At 46.0% G+C, this 19,627-nt stretch overlaps 7 protein-coding genes across 7 annotated transcripts; 4 read left to right on the top strand and 3 right to left on the bottom strand.

The window, feature by feature from the left end:
- Window positions 1–517: 517 nt before the first annotated feature.
- On the top strand, window positions 518–2,521 carry N7483_010973 (siderophore iron transporter; the record flags this gene model as incomplete). Its single annotated transcript, XM_057094400.1, has 3 exons — window positions 518–736; window positions 1,326–1,738; window positions 1,795–2,521. 3 exons carry the CDS (start codon window positions 518–520, stop codon window positions 2,519–2,521), a joined length of 1,359 nt encoding a protein of 452 aa, XP_056940371.1.
- Window positions 2,522–4,429: 1,908 nt separating this feature from the next.
- Window positions 4,430–5,804, top strand: exg1 (glucan 1,3-beta-glucosidase; the record flags this gene model as incomplete). Its single annotated transcript, XM_057094399.1, has 3 exons — window positions 4,430–4,500; window positions 4,573–4,955; window positions 5,011–5,804. The coding sequence occupies 3 exons, from the start codon at window positions 4,430–4,432 to the stop codon at window positions 5,802–5,804; spliced, it is 1,248 nt and encodes a 415-aa protein (XP_056940370.1).
- Window positions 5,805–6,167: 363 nt separating this feature from the next.
- N7483_010971 (sugar porter family MFS transporter) lies at window positions 6,168–8,014 on the bottom strand (the record flags this gene model as incomplete). Its single annotated transcript, XM_057094398.1, has 4 exons — window positions 6,168–6,931; window positions 6,986–7,246; window positions 7,348–7,813; window positions 7,868–8,014. 4 exons carry the CDS (start codon window positions 8,012–8,014, stop codon window positions 6,168–6,170), a joined length of 1,638 nt encoding a protein of 545 aa, XP_056940369.1.
- A 2,239-nt stretch (window positions 8,015–10,253) lies between these two features.
- Window positions 10,254–11,099, bottom strand: N7483_010970 (aminoglycoside phosphotransferase family protein; the record flags this gene model as incomplete). Its single annotated transcript, XM_057094397.1, has 2 exons — window positions 10,254–10,269; window positions 10,339–11,099. 2 exons carry the CDS (start codon window positions 11,097–11,099, stop codon window positions 10,254–10,256), a joined length of 777 nt encoding a protein of 258 aa, XP_056940368.1.
- Window positions 11,100–11,845: 746 nt separating this feature from the next.
- N7483_010969 (uncharacterized protein) lies at window positions 11,846–12,073 on the top strand (the record flags this gene model as incomplete). The annotated part of the gene is made up of 1 exon (XM_057094396.1): window positions 11,846–12,073. One exon carries the CDS (start codon window positions 11,846–11,848, stop codon window positions 12,071–12,073), a length of 228 nt encoding a protein of 75 aa, XP_056940367.1.
- Window positions 12,074–15,021: 2,948 nt separating this feature from the next.
- Window positions 15,022–15,323, top strand: N7483_010968 (uncharacterized protein; the record flags this gene model as incomplete). Its single annotated transcript, XM_057094395.1, has 3 exons — window positions 15,022–15,061; window positions 15,123–15,171; window positions 15,233–15,323. 3 exons carry the CDS (start codon window positions 15,022–15,024, stop codon window positions 15,321–15,323), a joined length of 180 nt encoding a protein of 59 aa, XP_056940366.1.
- A 463-nt stretch (window positions 15,324–15,786) lies between these two features.
- N7483_010967 (putative importin 11) lies at window positions 15,787–19,282 on the bottom strand (the record flags this gene model as incomplete). Its single annotated transcript, XM_057094394.1, has 7 exons — window positions 15,787–16,833; window positions 16,904–17,092; window positions 17,143–17,615; window positions 17,673–18,688; window positions 18,743–18,880; window positions 18,944–19,044; window positions 19,118–19,282. 7 exons carry the CDS (start codon window positions 19,280–19,282, stop codon window positions 15,787–15,789), a joined length of 3,129 nt encoding a protein of 1,042 aa, XP_056940365.1.
- Between the last annotated feature and the right edge of the window lie 345 nt (window positions 19,283–19,627).

Raw genomic sequence — 19,627 nt, 5'->3', positions numbered from 1 at the left:
AGATTCAATAATTGGCAATAGTACATTTAGATAAAAACTCCGAACAATGCCTCGGTATGAAAATCGAGCTTGAGGTTTGAGAAAAGTTTGCGCCAGATTTGTGGGAAATTAGCCAATATTTGAAGGTGGAGAGAGATAAATAGGACATTAGGTGAAAACGGAAGGGATCTTGGGACTGGAAATGAGCTTCTCCAGGGCCTTTTAGAACTGGCTCAAGTGCCGATGTGCTTTTATTGGGCATTTCCAGGCCCGGGGCCCGGAGCCCGAGGTTGACATGACCGTTACAGAATGCTGTACAGAGCGGTGCCGAAAGCGGTCTATCTCCCAGGCATCTAAATGAAGCATGAAGTCGAGATGCATCCCTTGGTCACTAACAAGTCTGGGCGGGCCTTGTTTGTGGGGAAAGCCGGCCGATCTATCCCCTGATACTCACTATTTCAGTGCCCCTTCGTACCTTTCAGCTGATTTTTATTCCGACTCAAGATTACTCCAACCCCTCACGCAAGCAAGAATCAAGATGCTGGATCGAAACGAGAAAGACCCGGAGGGTTCACCGGACATCAGAGAACCTTCAGAAAATGAGCACGAGGAAGAATTCTCAAACACACAAAGTACAGATTTGATTTATGAAGGGGAGGAAGAGCCGGAAATCCACCTGCGGACATATTTCGCCCTTGCAGCCATGTTCTTCCTGAATATGGTTCAAGTCTTTTGCCTTATGGGACCGCCGGCAGGAGTAGGTCTCTTCAGTGCGAACATTAGCCTCAACTTGACCCGACTAATCTGGCCTCAACTCAACTACAGCTTCAATACATCGAGTCTGATCTAAATAATACCGTCGCCGGTGGCTGGATACCCAATTCTCTCTCACTTGTACAAGCTGTCTTGGCGCCACTAATTTCCTCAGCATCGGATACATTCCAAGCACGAAAGGCTTTACTGGTTGGGCCATCGATTATATCCTTTATTGGCGCGGCAATTGCTCCTGGATCCAGCAGCATATACAGAGTGATTGCTGCACAGGTTTTAATTGGATTTGGGTTCGCTACCGTGCCATTGGCGTATTGCGTCCCAAGTGAAATATTGCCCCGAAAATGGCGACCAAGTTAGTTAAAGCATTCACTCCTAAATATTGGTCCAGTGCTTATCAAGGCATGAAATTTTGCAGTGACCCAAGCCGCGATGAACGTTGCCGCTGCATTGGGTGCCTGTTCAGCGCCATTGATAATCGGCGGCCTCACTAGGGGGAACGCACATACTGGATGGCGGAACTTTTATGTTAGATTCGAACCCTCGCTTCTCTGATTTTTACTGACTTGTGACAGTGGATTCAAATGACTCTATGGGGACTCACAGCAATTGGTCTTTTCATTGGTTATAGGCCACCAAAAAGGCACACGATGTACGATCATCTAACTCTATGGCAAAAAATCGGCAGACTAGATCTTCCTGGTTTCTTTCTTCTGACTGCAGGATTGACAATTTTTATCGCTGGACTGAATCTCGGAGGGGGTATCTATGCATGGAGTGCAGCACCTGTACTTGCGACGCTGATCGTTGGAATCATCTGCTTAATCTTATTTGGTATCTATGAGTGGAAGTTTACGAGCACGGGAATTTTACACCACGATCTCTTTCGCACAGAAGGAAGTGGAGGTCGAACCTTTGCGATCTGCGTTGCGCTCATTTTTGTCGAGGGCATTCTCCTTTTCGCCTACTCGATCTTTTATCCGATTCTGTGAGTCTGAACACCTCACCCCGTTATCATGGTAACCACTAACAACATGAGTGTAGAACAGCAGAAGTTTTCGAGCAGGACCCTCTTCTGATGGCTGCACGTGAGCAGCCATTCTGGATTACTGGCGGAATAGGAACTGTGATCTATGGCTACATTAGTAGCAGATATCGAACTATTCGACCACCATTGTCTGTGGGATTTCTCCTTCTCACAGCTGGTGTTGTTGGTCTTGCCACCATTGAGCCTAGTGATAATGTCAGTTCTATGGCATTTGCTGGACTAGCAGGCCTGGGCTTTGGATCTCCCTTGATTCTTCTAATTGCTGCTGTCCAGCTATGCACGCCTCATCATCTTATCGCAACTGCGACTGCAGCCACCACCTGTTCTCGGGCTATAGCTGCAGCAGTTTTCACAGCTATTTTCAACGCTGCAATGAAAATGCGCCTTGATGACTATATACCGGCATATGTTGGTAAGGCTGCATTGGAAGCTGGACTCCCTAGTGATTCAGTTGCTGCCTTTATTGGAGATATCTCAAGCGATAACTTGGCTCAACTTGCCAATGTCTCGGGTGTTAATTCTACCATCATAGCGGCTGGAACTGCTGCTTTTAAACAAGCATACGCAGATGGAGTGAGGGTCGTTTTTATTATCGCCGCTCCATTTGGTCTTGTGGCATGTATTGCGTCGTGGTTTCTGGGCGATCTACGAGGGGTCATGGATTATACAGTTGAAGCCCCAGTTGAGGATCTTCATTCGAGGAAGAGAGAAGAGAACCCCTAATTGAGATTCAATGGAAATTCATGAATCTCGTATCAGACAGTTTCAGACTATTCAACATTTCGGTTACCTGTGTCTGACATGGCTGGTCTTTCGGGAAATATTCCCCAATCAACAGGCCTGCTGTCGTGCTACTAGTACGTGTGAACAAACATACATGTTTAAATCCATTTATCTTAAGCTGCAGCGAAACGCGAAATTTTTTTTGCCAACCCCAAATAAACCTGCTCAGGTTGAAATTCCAATATTCCCCCCGCATTGATCACCCGGGGAGCCGGGGTTAGACCGGGATGCATCGTATTTTCCAATGCACTCGACACCAGTTTAAGTTGACACCCATTGAAAAATTGAAGCAATTCAAGTTCGCTCTGCGGAGATGTTGAGCCCCTTAACCCCTCGCGTCCTTGTCCACCAATCTCTACTCTTGTTCAAGCTTGAGTGGAGTAATGTAGGACACGTGCATTCCAGTCCTGCATTCCTTGAGATCTTAGCGTTACAAACCAGATCTCGATTCCTACGCTGCACTTCCCCCACCGGCTTTTCTTAGCAGCTGACCCGAAAATGCAGAGAAAACAGGCGTTAAGAGTGCAGTTTGGTCAAGTACTGTGACACTGGTACCCATCGGATATCATAACACTGCTTCACGCTCGGGCGCTGACTGTGGTCACAATCCACAGCTACCCTTGTGTCGCCGAGAACGGACTTAAACTGCTCAAGCACATCAAGTTAAACTCGGCAGCACCCGAACCTTGCAAGTACTAGTACCATTGGATCTATACTAGAATCAATGGGTGTACCGAACAATGCAATTATCTGAACCTGAAACCTGCAGCCCGGTGAAGTCATCGAAGTCTTCGTTGTATGACTACCAAGGTGTACATGTACAACAACCACCTATCAACCTGACAATTTGTACCGCGTCCTGGTGAGAGTCAAACCTACACCAAAGATCAATCTATTTAATCTGATTTTCTGCAAAAAGATCAGATTGAAATCTTCACATTCCTCGGAACAGCCCACACGTGGCCCAGTTTTTTGACACCTGCAGCATTATCCTTTGCCGCATGCGGCAACCCTGATCTTCACGGGTTTCTCGAACAATCCTGATTCCTGAAGTGTTTGAGGTATCAATGAGTTTTCTATCAAAATTTAATTCGGAATTCGTATAATTCAGCTTGGAGAAGTTTAGCTCTCGAACTGCATGATAAGTATCATGGTTATTTTGAGGTAGTGGTAGGTCATATAGCTAAGCCCTCGGGAAACCCCCATGGAGGACTGCCAGTGGGTAGCACTTACCCAGACTAGCAGAAATAAAACTCATTCACAAAAAGCAAGAGCAAAAATTTACACATACCGCGGAGATGAACTCTCTCCTGACCGTTCCATCTCATAATTATCTTCGCGGTTGTGACCTATCCCCATTCCGTCCGTTGACGGGTCTGAGCTTCGTGTACTCCAAGCATTGTGAGTTGAACCACATTGTCAAACTCTAGATTTGCAAACTATGAGCTAAGAAGAAACCCGGAACAAGTTAGTGCATTGTTACTTCATCACATCGTGAAAGCAATTGTCTCATTTATCAACCCCATACCCCATACTCTCTGGTCCCGCTCCAGTCTGTTTCCGGCCAAACCTCCCTCCACCTCGGTAATCTGCCAAAATAAAGAAGACTGCGTTAAGGAGTGATCTACAAACAAACAATCGTAGGTATGTGCTCTGTCTCATTTTGAATCGTCAAGTTTTCCGTTCCCAGCGCACCGCCTGCATCCGGCCATCCTCAAGCATAGCCATCGACATGGAATTTACTTATAGCAGCCGATCACCATATCATTTGACACAATTCTTCTTTCAATTCATTCTTGAAGTCCAGCCTCCTGAATTTGGGATTAACTTAGTTGAATAAAGTTCAGAATGTCGTTCTCGAAGAAGTCTATGCTCGGACTGTCCCTTCTGGCAGGATTGGGCCAAGCATTTGACGAAGTGTAAGTGGCTGCACCTTGAATGCCATATCCAATCATGAATAGCTTCATAGAAAGCTAATCAACATTCAATAGGAGCCCTCTGTTTGGCTATGGAACTGATACAAAGGTTCGCGGTGTGAATCTCGGTGGCTGGCTGGTTCTGGAGCCCTGGATCACTCCTTCAATCTTCGATGCAGCGGGCGATTCTGCTGTCGACGAGTGGTCTCTCTGCACTATTCTTGGTGCGGATGAATGTCGATCTGTTCTGTCACAACACTGGAGTAGCTTCATTACCCAGGATGATTTTAACCAGATCGCTGCCACTGGCATGAACCATGTTCGAATCCCAGTCGGGTACTGGGCTCTGGAGCACCTTGATGGTGACCCATATGTCGATGGCCAACTGCCATACCTTGACAGCGCAATCACTTGGGCCCGAGCCGCTGGCCTCAAGGTTATGGTTGACCTTCACGGAGGTAAGTTGTTCAATCTTAACGGGAGAATTCGTCATTGATTCTAACGTTTTCCTAGCTCCCGGCTCCCAGAATGGCTTCGATAACAGTGGAAAGCGTGGCTACATTGGATGGCAGCAAGGTGACAATGTCAATGACACCAGGTCTGCTCTCCAGGCTCTGGCTAAGCGATACGCGGGCGATACCGACGTTGTGACTGCTGTCGAGGCCCTCAATGAACCCAATGTTCCTGGTGGCGTCAACCAGGACGGTCTCAAGCAGTACTACTACGACTCCTGGGGTGTCGCACGTGAGGCTAGCCAGGACACCACTGTCGTTCTCCACGATGGTTTCCAGCCCACAGAATCATGGAACGGCTTCATGAGCGAGTCGACTGGTGTCTGGTATGTCATGATGGATACTCACCACTATGAGGTTTTCGACAGCAGCCTTCTTGCCATGGATGTTAACGCCCACGCCACCAATGCCTGCAACTTTGCCAAGCAGCACGTTATTACCAGTGACAAGTGGACTGTCGTTGGTGAATGGACTGGTGCCATGACTGACTGTGCCAAGTATTTGAATGGCAAGGGTATTGGTGCTCGCTATGATGGCAGTTACACTAGTAGCTCAGCACTCGGCAGCTGTGATGGCAAGTCTACCGGAACTGTCGACGGCCTTTCTGAGAGCGACCGTAGCAACCTTCGTCAGTTCATTGAAGCCCAACTTGATGCTTTCGAGAAGGGTGCTGGCTGGCTTTACTGGACCTGGAAGACAGAGGGTGCCCCTGAGTGGGATATGCAGGCCCAGATTGCCGGAGGAGTCTTCCCCAACCCTGTCACCAGCCGTCAATTCCCTGGTCAGTGCCAGTGAGGAGTTTTTGTTTGATCGATTTCCCCATTTTTGCTATTACTTGAGTATTCTTATCACTCCCGATGTCGCATTTTCTTTGCTGTGAATTTTGATTGGAATTGGCTGCTGCGAGTTGAAGGATTTGTGCAGTGAGTCAGTCAGCCCTGAGGTGTTTATGGAGTATAGTTATAACCCATATTTTTGGGCAAAGTTTATCGTTTGAAAATTCAATACAAGCTCTCATTCAAATCATCAAGTGCTGCCAGTGGTTATCTGTCCAGGTTCAAATGTTCAAGTTGTCACTCAGGTAGTATCATTCGGCTAGCAAGATCCAAATATGCTAGCGTAGTGCTCTTCGAGGCGACAAGTAAATTTATGCGCCTCTCATGAAGCACCCTCAATATGCTCATTATCTTCCTTGATTTCCTCGATGAATGACTCTTTCACATTATCATCGTCAACACCTAGCTGAGTACGGATATCAGCAATGCGTCGCAAATCTGCCTCTCCCTCATTTCCACCAAATAGCTTATCCATCTCTTCAATCGGCACACCTGTGAGAGAAAAATGCGACATGAGTAAAGATCGGAAGGGGAATCGAAGTATTAGGTATTCACTCACCTTTCGTCTCGGGACACAAAAGTAAGTCCAAACCCCAAGAATAATGCAAAAGACGAGAAAGAAATAAAACGTGCCAGAGGCAATCGTCTTCAACATCTTTGGCACGACTAGCGCAGCCACAAAGTTTGAAATATAATTGCATGCGATCGCAAGACCAACAGCCTTCCCTCGGATACCTGGTGGAAACATCTCCGAGGGCATGATCCAATTAACGCAAGCAATACTAAAGGCGAACGTTCCAATATAAACCCAAACAAAGACACAGGCTGCCCAGCCCGCTGAAGGATGAATGATAAATGTGTCTTGGTAGACTGCCCAGAGAGTCGCCACAGCTAATTGTGCAATGGACATCCCGATCGCACCGTAGATAAGAGTCTTTCGTCGACCCCATCTGTCAAGGTATAAGACGGCAGGAATGGTGGAGAGAAAGAACACAATTCCTACAACTCCTGTTGCTAGGAGATTGACGGAGTTACCGCTAAGACCGATGGACTCGAAGAATTGGGGTTCATAGTAGATTATGGCATCTGCGATAAATGAGAATTAGACAGGGTTGATATTAGTGGATAAGGGGCTCATACTGATTCCAGTAAATTGCTGGATGAATTGTAGTAGACATGCGACCATTGTGCGCTTTCTCAAGTGACTGACAGTGAAGAGCTCCTTGTATTCTTGCACTGCCACATAAACTCGAGAGGCATTCTCGCCATATTTTTCGATCTTTGTCTGTTTATCGAACATTCGAGCGGCTTTTATTTCTAGGAACTCGCTTCGAAGGCGATAGTCTGTTTCGGGGACGCGTCTCATTTTAACTAGAACTTGAAGAGCTTCTTCTTCGCGACCTGAAGCATAGTTAGCCAGTGTATGACAGAGGACCATAAATTGAAAGAGAGCTGAACCTGATTCATCAGCCATCTTGGACTATAAGGTAAAAAGAAAGTACCAGTAGCCAGAATTAATGATGGAAAACACTGTACCGCTAACGGAATTCTCCACGCAGCTGCACTCTGCCCAACACCAGTACCGCCAATATACTGCGTTCCATAGTTAATCCAGAAACTAATCATAATACCAAACGTAATCGAAAGTTGTTGAAGAGCAACAAGAGCACCTCTAATATTCAGCGGCGCCAGCTCAGACAAGTAGAGCGGACAAACCATAGCAAGCATTCCGATCCCAGTACCAAAGATGAATCGTCCAACGAACAGCATTGAAAGATTCTGCGCTGAGCACTGAATAACAGAGCCAATCAAGAAGATAATATTTGCAAGGAGAATAGACCATCGACGCGATAGACGATCTGAGATAGGGCCATTAATGAAGGCTCCACACATAGCTCCAAGAGTCATGATCGAGACGACCCATCCTTGCAATCCAGCATCGGATGCTAGTTTCGGAAAATGCGCTGCCTGAACTTCATGATGAGAGAGTGATTACTGGGTAAGCAACGGATCTTGACTCACGAAGTTATGCATAACTAGCACCCCTGAAATGACACCTTGGTCATATCCAAACAGTAAGCCACCAATCGAGGCAAAACAGGCAAGACCAAAGATTCGGATCTCTTTTACCAGACCCTTAATAGCCGGATGGCCCATATGAGATGGCATGCTCGCCGGCAATTGCTGTACCAACTGCACCCATTGTAGAGGTATTTAAAGACTCGGAAGAACTTGAACTATGACAAGTCTCAATGCAAAGGGAGAAGTCTCTTTTTTATGTCAAGGTCCACCTTCTGATCTTCCCTTTAAACCATAGTACGGACATGCTCCAATATTCGGGTAAATTTAGCGATTGTACCCCAGACCCTTACCCCGGACCCACTCCTCGTCTTGTTCACTCGTGCGGGGAAGACGAAATATAGGCCTAAAGGGGGAATTTAGGCGTTGGAGATGCTGTTTAGACTTCTTGGAAGAGAAATAGAGCACTTATTCGACATGGATGACGATCTTCCCAGATTCACGATACATTGGAGACGTTAGGTCGGAAGGTATCGAGTTAAAAGGGTACTGCATTCCATGCTCCTTCTTTTCGTATTTCACGGACCCCTTGAAGTTCATGCTGTTTTGGGAATGTTGAAGATGTGTCCCTTGATACTTTGTAGAAATCTATAGTATAGGATTAGCAAGAGAAAGATATGTGTGACTTCCAAAACTATAGGCATTCATCCTTGTCATATGGTAGGTAAATTAGGATAGCAATCAGTTGAAATCCACGCCAAACACTTATCATGCATTTCACAAGATCACATGTAGCCTAGATCAAACAGCCTCAGTCTGTTATGTTAATTAATGCTACTTTTGAAAATTGTAGCTAGCCTCCTATCGCAGTAATAGGCCCTCATTATCCGCTACCAGTGTCGGAGGTCTTTAAAGTGACGCGTCCTCGCCAACACAAGTTCAAATATTGAATTTCTTGCCTGACGCTGTTAAGCTCCACCTGACCCCACGTGCTAGATTGTAAGAAGTCAAGGTGACAAAAGCTATTCCAAGAATGCCGGACTAGCCGATTGTATTGGGGAATTTCATGGTGTTGCTATCGACGCTCTCATGCACGCGAGCGGAGAAGTTCAAGCGGGGGCTGGCCCCAGGCTGGGCTTGTCTTTATGAACCTGGATAGGTGAATAATTCGTGGTATTTTTAGCTGATCAAGATCCAACTCTCCTTTGTTGATATTCGTGGATCATAAAGTCAGAGAATATCGGCTGGATTCGAGTAACTCGGATGCCTTGGTCAGTGTCAGTGGAGATAGTGGAGAGAGAACTAGAATGTGGGGAAGAACTTTGGATGGCGATACATGGTGGTTATTCAGAGAGTTGTACTTCAACAAAGTGAGAGGTGAATAAAAAACAAATCTTCTCAGCATAAAAATGAGAGATAAACACCACTGTACGGCAAGTCGTTATGGCCACAGCTCGCATGCCTATTTGGGCCTAGTTTTTAGACCGCTTCCAGCACCGCCTTTACATGTCTCGTAATCCATATGTCATTCTGGATTGTATTGAATTATATTAGATTTGTAGTAGCTATTTCAAAGGTTCTGTAATGCATACAGTAAGAGTCGAAAACAGATTCCCCTTTAGACAAACAGACGTTGTTTCTCGGTTTGTACCCGAAACCACCCTAAACCACCCTAAACCACATTAAGTTACTCTGAAATATACCCGTGCTCAACCGTACCGTGTCTTTTTCGCGTATTGATTCCCAGTGTCCAGTGGGCGGTTGTAAATTACTGTAAATACTAAAGAATGTTCTACAGTGATCGTAGATTCTCTTCGAGAGGCCTAATGTCACAATTCCGACTCGGTCCCTTTTTCTTTATGATATGTATTGAAAACCTCAATTATGGATTCAAAAAGACGATTATGGGGGAGTGGTTGAGATTCAGTCTCCATTTTGGGAGTGGGGGAAAACGACACATGAGCTGTAACTAGTTCCATGGAGAGGCAATTAAGTAACACCAAGCTGTGAAGGGCCCCTGCGATCTTATTAAAAGAGAGGAAATTTTTCCACTTGACGCGATATACTGTATTTTAGCATCCTAACACTCCATCCACCGTTCTCACCGCCTCCCTAAACTACGTGGATAAACCGAATGGCCGTTTACGGTGGTACTGTAGAAGTAACGTCCTAGGGAGCTTTAGATTTACTTGGTCCATAAATTAAAAATTGATCTTAACTGACGCCAAAGGCGAGTGCGCTTTTTAACTCCTGATAGCAGGTTTGGGGGCGTAACAGGTGCGGGACTCGTTGGGCCAAAAACTTTGCTCTGACTTTGATCATTCCAGTCTGGTGGATATTCCGGCATTTGGGGGGGGAGGTACAGGGGTAAAGGTCGTCGGATTCCTTATTAGCGTTTGGCGCGCCTTCAAGATTTTGGATTGACTAGGAGTATCAGTTTCGATCAATAGAAAGCTGGAGACTCGTTTACTTACAAGGGATACTTTTGAATATTTCTCCAGGAACACAAAAAGGCATCTTTCTGTGCTGTCTCTCGATCTGAGAGGGGTTGCATAGAGTTCAACAGACGGGAATTGTAGCTACCATCTTTTCCCTCAATCACCCATTGCGCGCAGAACTCGAATAACCTTGGATAGAAGCCTGCGGATGCCCAATCAATAATGCAAGGAGGCCCATCTTCCTGCCACAGGATATTTCGAAGTGCTATATCTAAGTGGCAAAGCACAAGGTTGCTGTCCTGAAAACTTAGTTTCGGGTCATGCTCGAACAGTCGACTATTGAACCACTTCTCCATATCTTCGAGACTGTTAAATAAAAGATCTTCAGTTTCCGGAAACAAAAGACCACGACAAGATCCCCCACAGAGAGACCCCGGGATGGTGTGCCCCAATGTTGAGAAGTGATCAAGCACGCCCGCAACCTTCCTAATGGCCGCATCGTCTTCCAAGGGGTCAATAATCTTTCCCTCTATAAACTCCATCACAATATAGCCCCAGCCTCGTTCGTCCGAAAAAAAGGCATATGCTCGTGGAATACGAGCTATGCGACTATCCACAATGTTGTAGGCTATCCTTTGGTTTTCGGCTTCTTCGTTCGTTATATCTGGGCCCCATTTAACCACTTTGTTATCGGATATTTTAATGATACGCTTTCCGTGCTGGCTGACAATGTCACATGGTGATGGATCTGCACAAGAAGCGATCACTGAGGCTTGAAAGTTAGAGGGTAGGGACATGTTCTTCTGCAATGAGGTTGCGACAGACAAAGTTATCTAAGGGACCTCCTTGCAGAGAAATAAAAAGGCAAAGAGCGAGGACAATGGGTAGCAGGGTACTTAATCAGGGATGGAAAAGGGGAGATATAAATCCTGATGTCGAGCGGTGTGCAACGGTGCTGCTGGACTTAAGAGTAGAATTCTGCCGTATTATTCCGGTTTGAGCTGTCCTCGCCCACCACGCTACTCTTAGAATTAGCCACTTTTGATCAACATAGATCAGGGCTTTTTTTGGGAGAAGTTACCTATCCTGTAATCATTTACGTGTATGTTTTGGCTCCTGGAATCCGTGAGGTCCCCACAAATTCCCCTATGAGTGGGGATTCGAAGTTATCTAATCGAAAAAGCGTTAGTTAACTTACTGATCCAAAGGGCTCCACGTCCAACGATTTTGTAAGTCGTCCTAGGACCGCCGATTCTATTTTTAAACTGCTCTTACCGCCGATGTCGCAAATATCATTCCTATCCAATGATGGCAGTTAATTTAAAAGCATGTTTTGCCTCGTTACCCCGCCCATTGACTCGTTGGCGGATGCGGGGTTAATGAGACCTACCACTTCACGTCACCCCAGCGCTTTTGTTTGGGTTTTCTGATACAGATGCCTTACCTGCGTAGAAATGTATGAACTCCAAGCTCTCAGCTGAACTGGTATTCTTACTCGAAGGGTTGTTTCTCAACATAATATTCAGCAGTGGTCTTTTGTACAATGCCACCTCCATTATCCCCGCAAGCTGTTCAAGCGGACACCACGCCGATTACACACGTTCGTGTTGTGGTACACACTCTTGGTGCAGCCGGTCCTAACACCAGTGACAATCATTGGTCAATCTACTTGATTCATCCCGATGGTGTCTCGTCAACTCGCATCAACATAAGGGCTGAGTTTAGAGACCCAACAGGTATTTTCGAGTGGACCAAACTTGGCTACACGTAAACTACATCTGCTATCGGGAATTGGGACTTCCCGGTTGCAGCTGGAATAAATATCTCGCACTTCGCACACCTTATCTATAGTCGTGGCCGTTATAGGTATGAGATGTCTGGCGGAGGCTCAGGCTGCCGGTGGTGGGTGTAAGTTTAGCAAAAAGTTCTTCCAGCATGTACAGTACCTTTACTTATTACTAGAGCAGCTATACGATCGTATCGGATATGGCGCAGATGAAATATGCCTCCCAGGGTGCCCCCACCGAAATTTGGCCAAACTTGTTATATCTGTATCACAGGAATAAGGACCGAAAGCCATTACGCATGGTTCAAGGGGAGTTTTATTAGCATTTCCTAGCAATGAAGCTTGCGATCACACATACTAGGCTGCGAGATTAGGGACGTTCTGGATTTCAATTATATTATAAGGAGATGAATTTATTAGTAAATTTTTACAGATCAAGCTCAACTATTTTACATCCTAACGCTCGGAAATATTCCATTTTCAGCTCCAGAACAGATCATATATGGTGTCCAGCCAATACAGCCATCCTGAAGATAAGGAATCACCAGAATCTCACGTGTTTTCACCAAATAGATCACCTAGGCAAACCCATATAATGAATAAGAAATAGAAATTCTTATCGAAAATATATCAAAAAAGCCATGATGACAAAAAAAGCCTTGGAACGAAAAATAAGGGACATCCAACAAGAGACCATTCAAGTAAATACAGTCGTTCTCGAAATTGGCTTGACTAGTACACTCTTCGATTATCTTTCTTGGCCCCGCAGCCAAGACTTTAGCGCAGAACATCTATTGGGCTAGACGCATCAAGCTGAGGGGCCCCGCAGTTTAAATATCGCCGTGCAAGCTCGGGGAGATCACACCGGACCGCAACTTCATGGGGTAGGCTCAATGAATAATAGAAGCTAAGGCCTTGGCAGTAGGGCCGAGAAAGAGAGTTGAAGAGTACACTGGTCAAGGTGATTTCGAGAATGACTGTAACGCAGAAGTGAATCAAGTGATGTGCAATCCTGTCTGGGAGAAACGTGTAATGTACATAACCATAACGTCGAAGACGCACATCTGATTGACAACAGCCTGAAGTGACGCACAGGCTCCCGATGGGCTTTCAATACAGGGTTAGAGTTAAGAACAAGATATTAGGAGGAAAAGTGTCAGAATAAGAGCGAGAGAGGCATCTGGGTTTCGTGTATTATACAATTTTATACACAATACATTTGTCCTGGTATTGAAAGCATCTATTCTCAGAAAAAGGTTAATTACAGGCCCTTCCTATTACAGACTAGCCTGGTTTCGGATACGGGCCGAGAAACAAAGTGTGTGTGTCTTGAGGGGGAACTGTTTTCGACTCCTACTGTATGTGAGTTTGGAAGATGTGCTTAGCTCTCGGAGTACTCTGTCCCAAAAGTGAATTATGAAAATATTAAGAAAGAGAACTGTGGAAGTTAGAAGGGTACTTTTTAGGCGGTAAGATTCTGCCAATTATCCATCCATCCACCTAAGGTAACTAGTTAGTTATTTATTCCCCTTAACAACTTACCTAAGTACTAATACCAATTCAAACCTATCTTTACAGTACTATTCTCTATCATAATATCTTAGGAATACACATAATTTTAATTACTTTAACCCGTCTTTAATAGGATCTATTTTCTCTGGCTTATAACCTCTTAGATGGTCAACCTTGGAAGCTTGATTACCAACCTCCAGGCCTTACATAGCCCCCAGGTGGACCTCTGTGAGTGTGTAATTGTATTTCCAGTAATTTTATTTTCTGCTGGCTAAAACTAGTCCCAAATAGGCATGCGAGCTGTGGCCTTAACGACTTGCCGTACCACTGGAACTTGAGATTGAAGAAATGTTGACCATTTGCTCTATTCTTGGCTGAACATAATAAGTATCCAACTTGAAACACACAACACACAACACATTTCTCCTATGTGTATTGGAATTGGAAGTGAAACTAACTTTGACGCGGGCTCAGCACGTTGGCTTCCATACTGGATCTACAATCTGCAAGCCATGCAGAAATAAAGTAGCCATGTCACGCCTTGGGGACGTGGAGAGATCTCCGATTCCTTCAAACACGCCCTTTGAGATCCTTGAGGACACTCTTTACCGAAATTTATTGTAGTTACATCAATTCGACCACATGTGCGTGTCTCCCGAGGTCATAATTGGCTACCAGATGAAACTGGCCCCAAGATCATTTCTATCGAGGCATCCAAAGCCTGAGGTATTGTGACGTATGTTCCTACTTTGGTCATGCAGATCAGTTTATCTCAATCGATTTTATTGGGTCAAGATCTTGTTGCTTCACGGACATAAGTTTTTTATAAGCATTTATTGGCTTCAATAGCTGCAGTGAGCCGCCCGGTGCCTTGAACAGGACTTGATTGCAACTTTTCGGGGGCCTTGCATGTGCATGCTGCGATGGCCATCCGACGCCTCCGTGAGATCCTCGTATGAAAAATAATTAGATACCCTGGAGGCCTGATACTAGCCTGGAATCTAGGTGTGAACTTCATCGATGAGTTCGCAGTGTTGCATGTGGCTATTGAGGGCCGAGTTGAACGTCAATCCGGGTATAGAAGGACGTTTCCGCTCAGGCTGAATGAAACAGATCACTCCATCATACTTGTCTTCAATAAGATCACAGTCCTCCTATATAGTAAAGAACAAGGCTTTTCTATCGCTAGTACAATGCAGCTCTTCAATATCATTCTCTGCCTTGCTGCTGTGGCATACGCAGTTCCTCTCGAAAATTCCATCAAAGCCCGAGTATGTATACCTGATCATCCTCGATCTGATTCTTAATGATATTTCGATGCTAATTATTGGATAGGACCAATGCGTTATATGTATTTGAAATGAAACACGCCTCCTGAATGTGGTCAACTTGCTTGAATGTTTGAATTAACCAAGAGCTTCATGAGCAGCTGGTGGATTTCCCTGAAACCTGCCCCAGCGGGTAAGCATACCATTACGTGTCTTTGTTTCTCGACAAAAACTGATTAGCAACTTGACTCTAGCTACCCTGAGGAATGTTCTAGCGGCGGAAGCTACACTGAGTGCTGCCCAGTAAGTGGGCTTGAATTCTTGTGGAATTCAGGACCAATTGCTAACTATTTCCCTGTATCAGTCTGGTAACTGTTGATTGGAAGGAAGTGACTATTCTTTCTATGCATCACTTCCAAGGTCAATTTCGTGAGATGCGGCTTCGGATTCTTTAGACCTGGCTTTCTACCGTCACGTTTCGGACTCTCTATTCAACAAGGGGATTCCATACAAGTTGGCAGAAGTTCAAGCTCGACTCAGCAACTTAAAGTTTTAGATATATGATCTCATGACATGTATACACACTCGTTTTGATCTAGCTATGTCCGTGGACATGAACCATATTACTACTGGTAGTACTAGTAGGCGGGAACCTAAACACGGGACTAAAAGCCGGCCATACCTGGTAGCACTTGAGTGGAATCGGATCGTAAGTTCAAATTAGTACTCCTGGAATGATAGACCCAGACTTGAATGAATTGGAAAATCAATTGATGTTGGAAGATACATAATGGGTATGTGGCTAGAAAAGTCTGATTAATTTCATGCAAGCTTGGTGGAGATGAATATGCGGGTTGAGTCAAGAATCGAGAAAAGAACTTGAAAGCGGTGCGGCATTCCATATCATACTAACTCGAATTATATCAATCCCAAGGCTCCAAAAGCCGAGACGACTTCAGGATCAACATTCACCAACCATTCCTCTTGGAAGCGCTGTACACCACCACAGGCCACAATCACTTGTTCCAGGCGTTGACGCACAAAATCACGGATCGGAAGACGGTGGATCACGTCTGTGGCCTCCCACTCACTACGTCGACGGTTCTCAGGGCTTTCAACCTCCTCGGAATTCTCCGGATTGGCCGTCTCAGAGCCCTTGGGTGCGTCCCAGTAGACGAGATAATCGGCATTAGGGTCAGAGCTACCATCCGCAAGCTCAACAATGATGTCGGTCCACATGGTGAGGTAGGATTGCAGGTGGCTCAAAATGAATGAAGGGGGACCTGGGAGTGTAAGGAGCTGAGTGAGAGCGAGGGCATGGAGTTTCTTCTGATTGGTGCTCCCAATGTTATCATAGTGGGAGAACCATTCAGTGAGGATCCATTGCAAGGCCTGTTCTTCAGAGGTTTGAGTTGCGACTGCAACAGCTGATGCGAAAATGGTTGGTTCTCCGAGAGCAAGTCGTGCAAGAACGGAAAGATAATCTGTTTCAATGACACCAACCACGTTAGAAACCTTCCGGTTAGGGCCAGAGGTTTGGCTGGCTTCGTATGCAGAGTAGAGGCCTTCAAGGATGGATGGAAGGAACGAGGTGCTCAGAAGTGATTGGGCAATGACACTGTACGTAGACTTGTTTCCAGCGTCGACGTTTTCAGCGCCCCGAATCATCAGGTCAACGAGACGAGGGACCACACCAGTACGAATTCTAGTCGTATACTCCAGGGCTTCCTTGAGAGTGTGCAATAGCGAGTCTCGGACACCTTCACGAAGAGCTTCTTGTGGTGCGAGCAGAATGTATGATTCGACGATGCTCAAAGCCTGCGCTGAGCTATCAGTTCCCTGCTCCACTATAGGGAAAATAGCAGGCATCAGAGAGAGGATTTCTGTGGACGCGGGCGTCGGGGTCTGCATCATGATAGCAGCCCAAAGCTCCAATGCTTCGTCCAGTAGATACATGAAAGTTTCCTGGAATGGAAGTGGTATTAGCGATAGACGTGGTATGATGGGGTTGGATAATTTCTAGAGGCGCACTTACAGAATCAGGGTTGACAGAGCCTTGGATCAGTGGGAGAATCAGCGAGTGGTAGCGTGCAGACTCCTGCTTTAGCGCATGAATCAATGATGACAGGAGGGTGAGAATTGCCTGCTTCATCAAATGTTCATCTCCAGACTGTTCCCAGAGAGGTGGGAGAAGGGATAGGATTGCGTCTGAGAAAGGGGCGATCTATTCGATCATTAGACAAATAATCATAGTATGCACGGTATTAGACTTACGTGATGCTCCATCTTGACAACAACGACGCGAACGGTCTCCAATAAGCCCATTTTTGTTTCAGAAACCTCGGCATCCTGGACAAGAGCCATAAGGCTTCCTAGAATAGAAGGTGCATAAGGGACGAAGCCAGCGGCAGTAAACTCGTAAGGCTCCAGGACATGGCTTAGATGCCGACCTGCGGTTATCCGAACAACCAAATCATTCAACGGGTCCTCCTTGTTCAGCAGATGCTGGAAAATCTGGTAAACAGCATCGATGTTGATTTTCTCGTATTGTATCGGCACCCATTGCCCAAGAATCATGGGAATTCGTCTCCTCAAAAGCCTATACTCCTGATCTTGGATTTGAACTTCTGGGACGACAGTTCCCTCCAAGAAAGCGTTGAAATCTAAATGCTGATCGAGGCTTGCTGCAGATAAGCCGATCGCAGAGTACAGGGAATCTTTCAAGATCACATTCTGGTTATCGACACCTGCAAATTATTTGTTAGGTATGATCCCTCTAGAAGATCGGCGGAAGAACAACTTACGCGCAAACGAGTGGAATACATCCAATAGACGGTCAATCAACAGAGCCTTGAAGTGAATTATGAGATCAAGGAACAGCTTTTCTGAGCACGAACGGATGGAGAACTCCCAAGCCGCACTGCTAGTCTCTTCACGCTTCTCCCATTGTTCGGGCTCGGCTTCCCACTCCTCGAAGTCGATGCTGCGGAACCTGAAGAACTGTGTCACAAGCAACTCCATAGTATCCAGGACAAATTTATCCGTAAAAAGTTCTGTCTTGATGCGTTCAACAGCCAGCTTTCTCTCCTCTTTGTCTTCTGCAGTCTGGTATTTGAATGTATGGACGGGGTTGAAAGCCATCTGTGCGCATGCACGAATCAACAGTAATGCCCTCAGGCCTGTCTTCTCAGGCAATGATTGTCCTTCAGCTTCGGAATCAGCTCCGAGGCTGACATATACCTCACTAAGCTTCTGGAGCAAGCTCCAATAAGTCTTGACAAGGTCGATGCTGTGGGCAAAGTGCGCAAACGATGCAGCATGGGTCTTTGACATATCCACATGGAGCTTGGAGAGTTGGAGAATATGTTTCTGAATGGCCTTCTCGACCGGTTCGGGCAACTTGCCCTGCTCGCTAACAAAGGAGAGGAACTTCACAAAGTGATTATAAGTGAGTGTCCAAAAGTTCTGGACTTCTTGGTCCCGACCGGGATGCTCAAAACCAGCGATAACTAGACGCCGGAGAACCTTCAGGCAAACCAGACTTTGTTCAATCGCTTCCAGCAATGACGTTTCATCGCCACTGCCTTGCTCTAGGATAGAAACCCATGTGTTCACCTTGTCAACATAAATGCTTCCTAGAACATGGAACAATTCCGGTGAAACTGATTGAAGCTGAACTCTAGTTCTTTGTATCCGCGCGGTAGATAATTCCTTGATGACCTGCAAGAGGATGAGAAGGGTACGAGGGAGTTGGAGTGGGTCGGCGCCAGTTTGCGTCGAAGAGCGGAGGAAGTTGATGATGGTGGTAATCGCATCGGGCCTTGAAAAAATAAATCAATACGAGGCGTGGGAAATAGCGACGTTGTAACCTTACCAGTCGTGGGGGAACTCATATCGGAGGATTTTGGCTATCATCAAAGCATTCTGGAGGGCAAGCTGACGAGCCGGTTCCATAATCCCTGCTTGCATAGCAGTAGACTTTATTTTCTGTTTCTCATCTTTGCCGATGGCGCTTTTTCCAATGTCAGCGGTTTTTGTTCGGGCCTTTCCTGGGGTAGCCCATCGGGGAACGCACTTCGTTGCCGTCTTTCGCCAGTACTTATCGATTCCGTTCTTTAGCTGAATGATAGCGAGGTATCGAGCTTCGGTGGGAATGGAGTGATCGCAGAAGGCATCCTATATGATGAAATGTCAGCTATGTCATCAAACTTGCTGTTGTGAAATATTCATCTGTAATTGAAATGGGTACCTGAAGGAAAGAATGGTATGAAGCCTGTTTCTGCCAATTCTGCAGCTGCGCTGTGCCTGTCTTGACCTGTTGTTGATTTGAGCTAGCAGCCATCACCAATGTGTTGACTACATTGTGGTAGCTCAATGGGCTTGCTTCGCCCGCCACCTCGATCGCGTGGGACATGGCGTTTGCGGTTTGAAAGAAAGTTGATGTCGGCGGTTACACCAGCTCAGACGCAACAAAGTCGTCAAGCGACGAAGTAAGCGGAAGGGAGAATGAGAATCAGTAAGTTCCCATATATATATCAAGTTCGGGTGATCTGTAAAGAAGCGGCTCAACCTTGGGACCTACTAGGCTACGAGTCAACAATACTATCCAACAAGCTTGACCGCGTTCCTCCCCTCAGCGGGCCCGGAAGTATGGTTTTCCCCGCCCGGCGGAAGCCCTAGGTCAGAACCCTAATTTATGTCCAAATCGGGATTAAAGTAGGGTGGAGATCTATGAAGTCACTGATCTCTATATCATACT

Source organism: Penicillium malachiteum (genome assembly GCF_028827825.1).
Source record: "Penicillium malachiteum strain IBT 17515 chromosome Unknown utg000005l:1.0-9002435.0:326005.0-9005861.0, whole genome shotgun sequence".
Classification (NCBI taxonomy): Eukaryota; Fungi; Ascomycota; class Eurotiomycetes; order Eurotiales; family Aspergillaceae; genus Penicillium; species Penicillium malachiteum.
The sequence above is the reverse complement of the archived record's forward strand: the minus strand, read 5'-3'. Positions and strand labels throughout refer to the sequence as shown.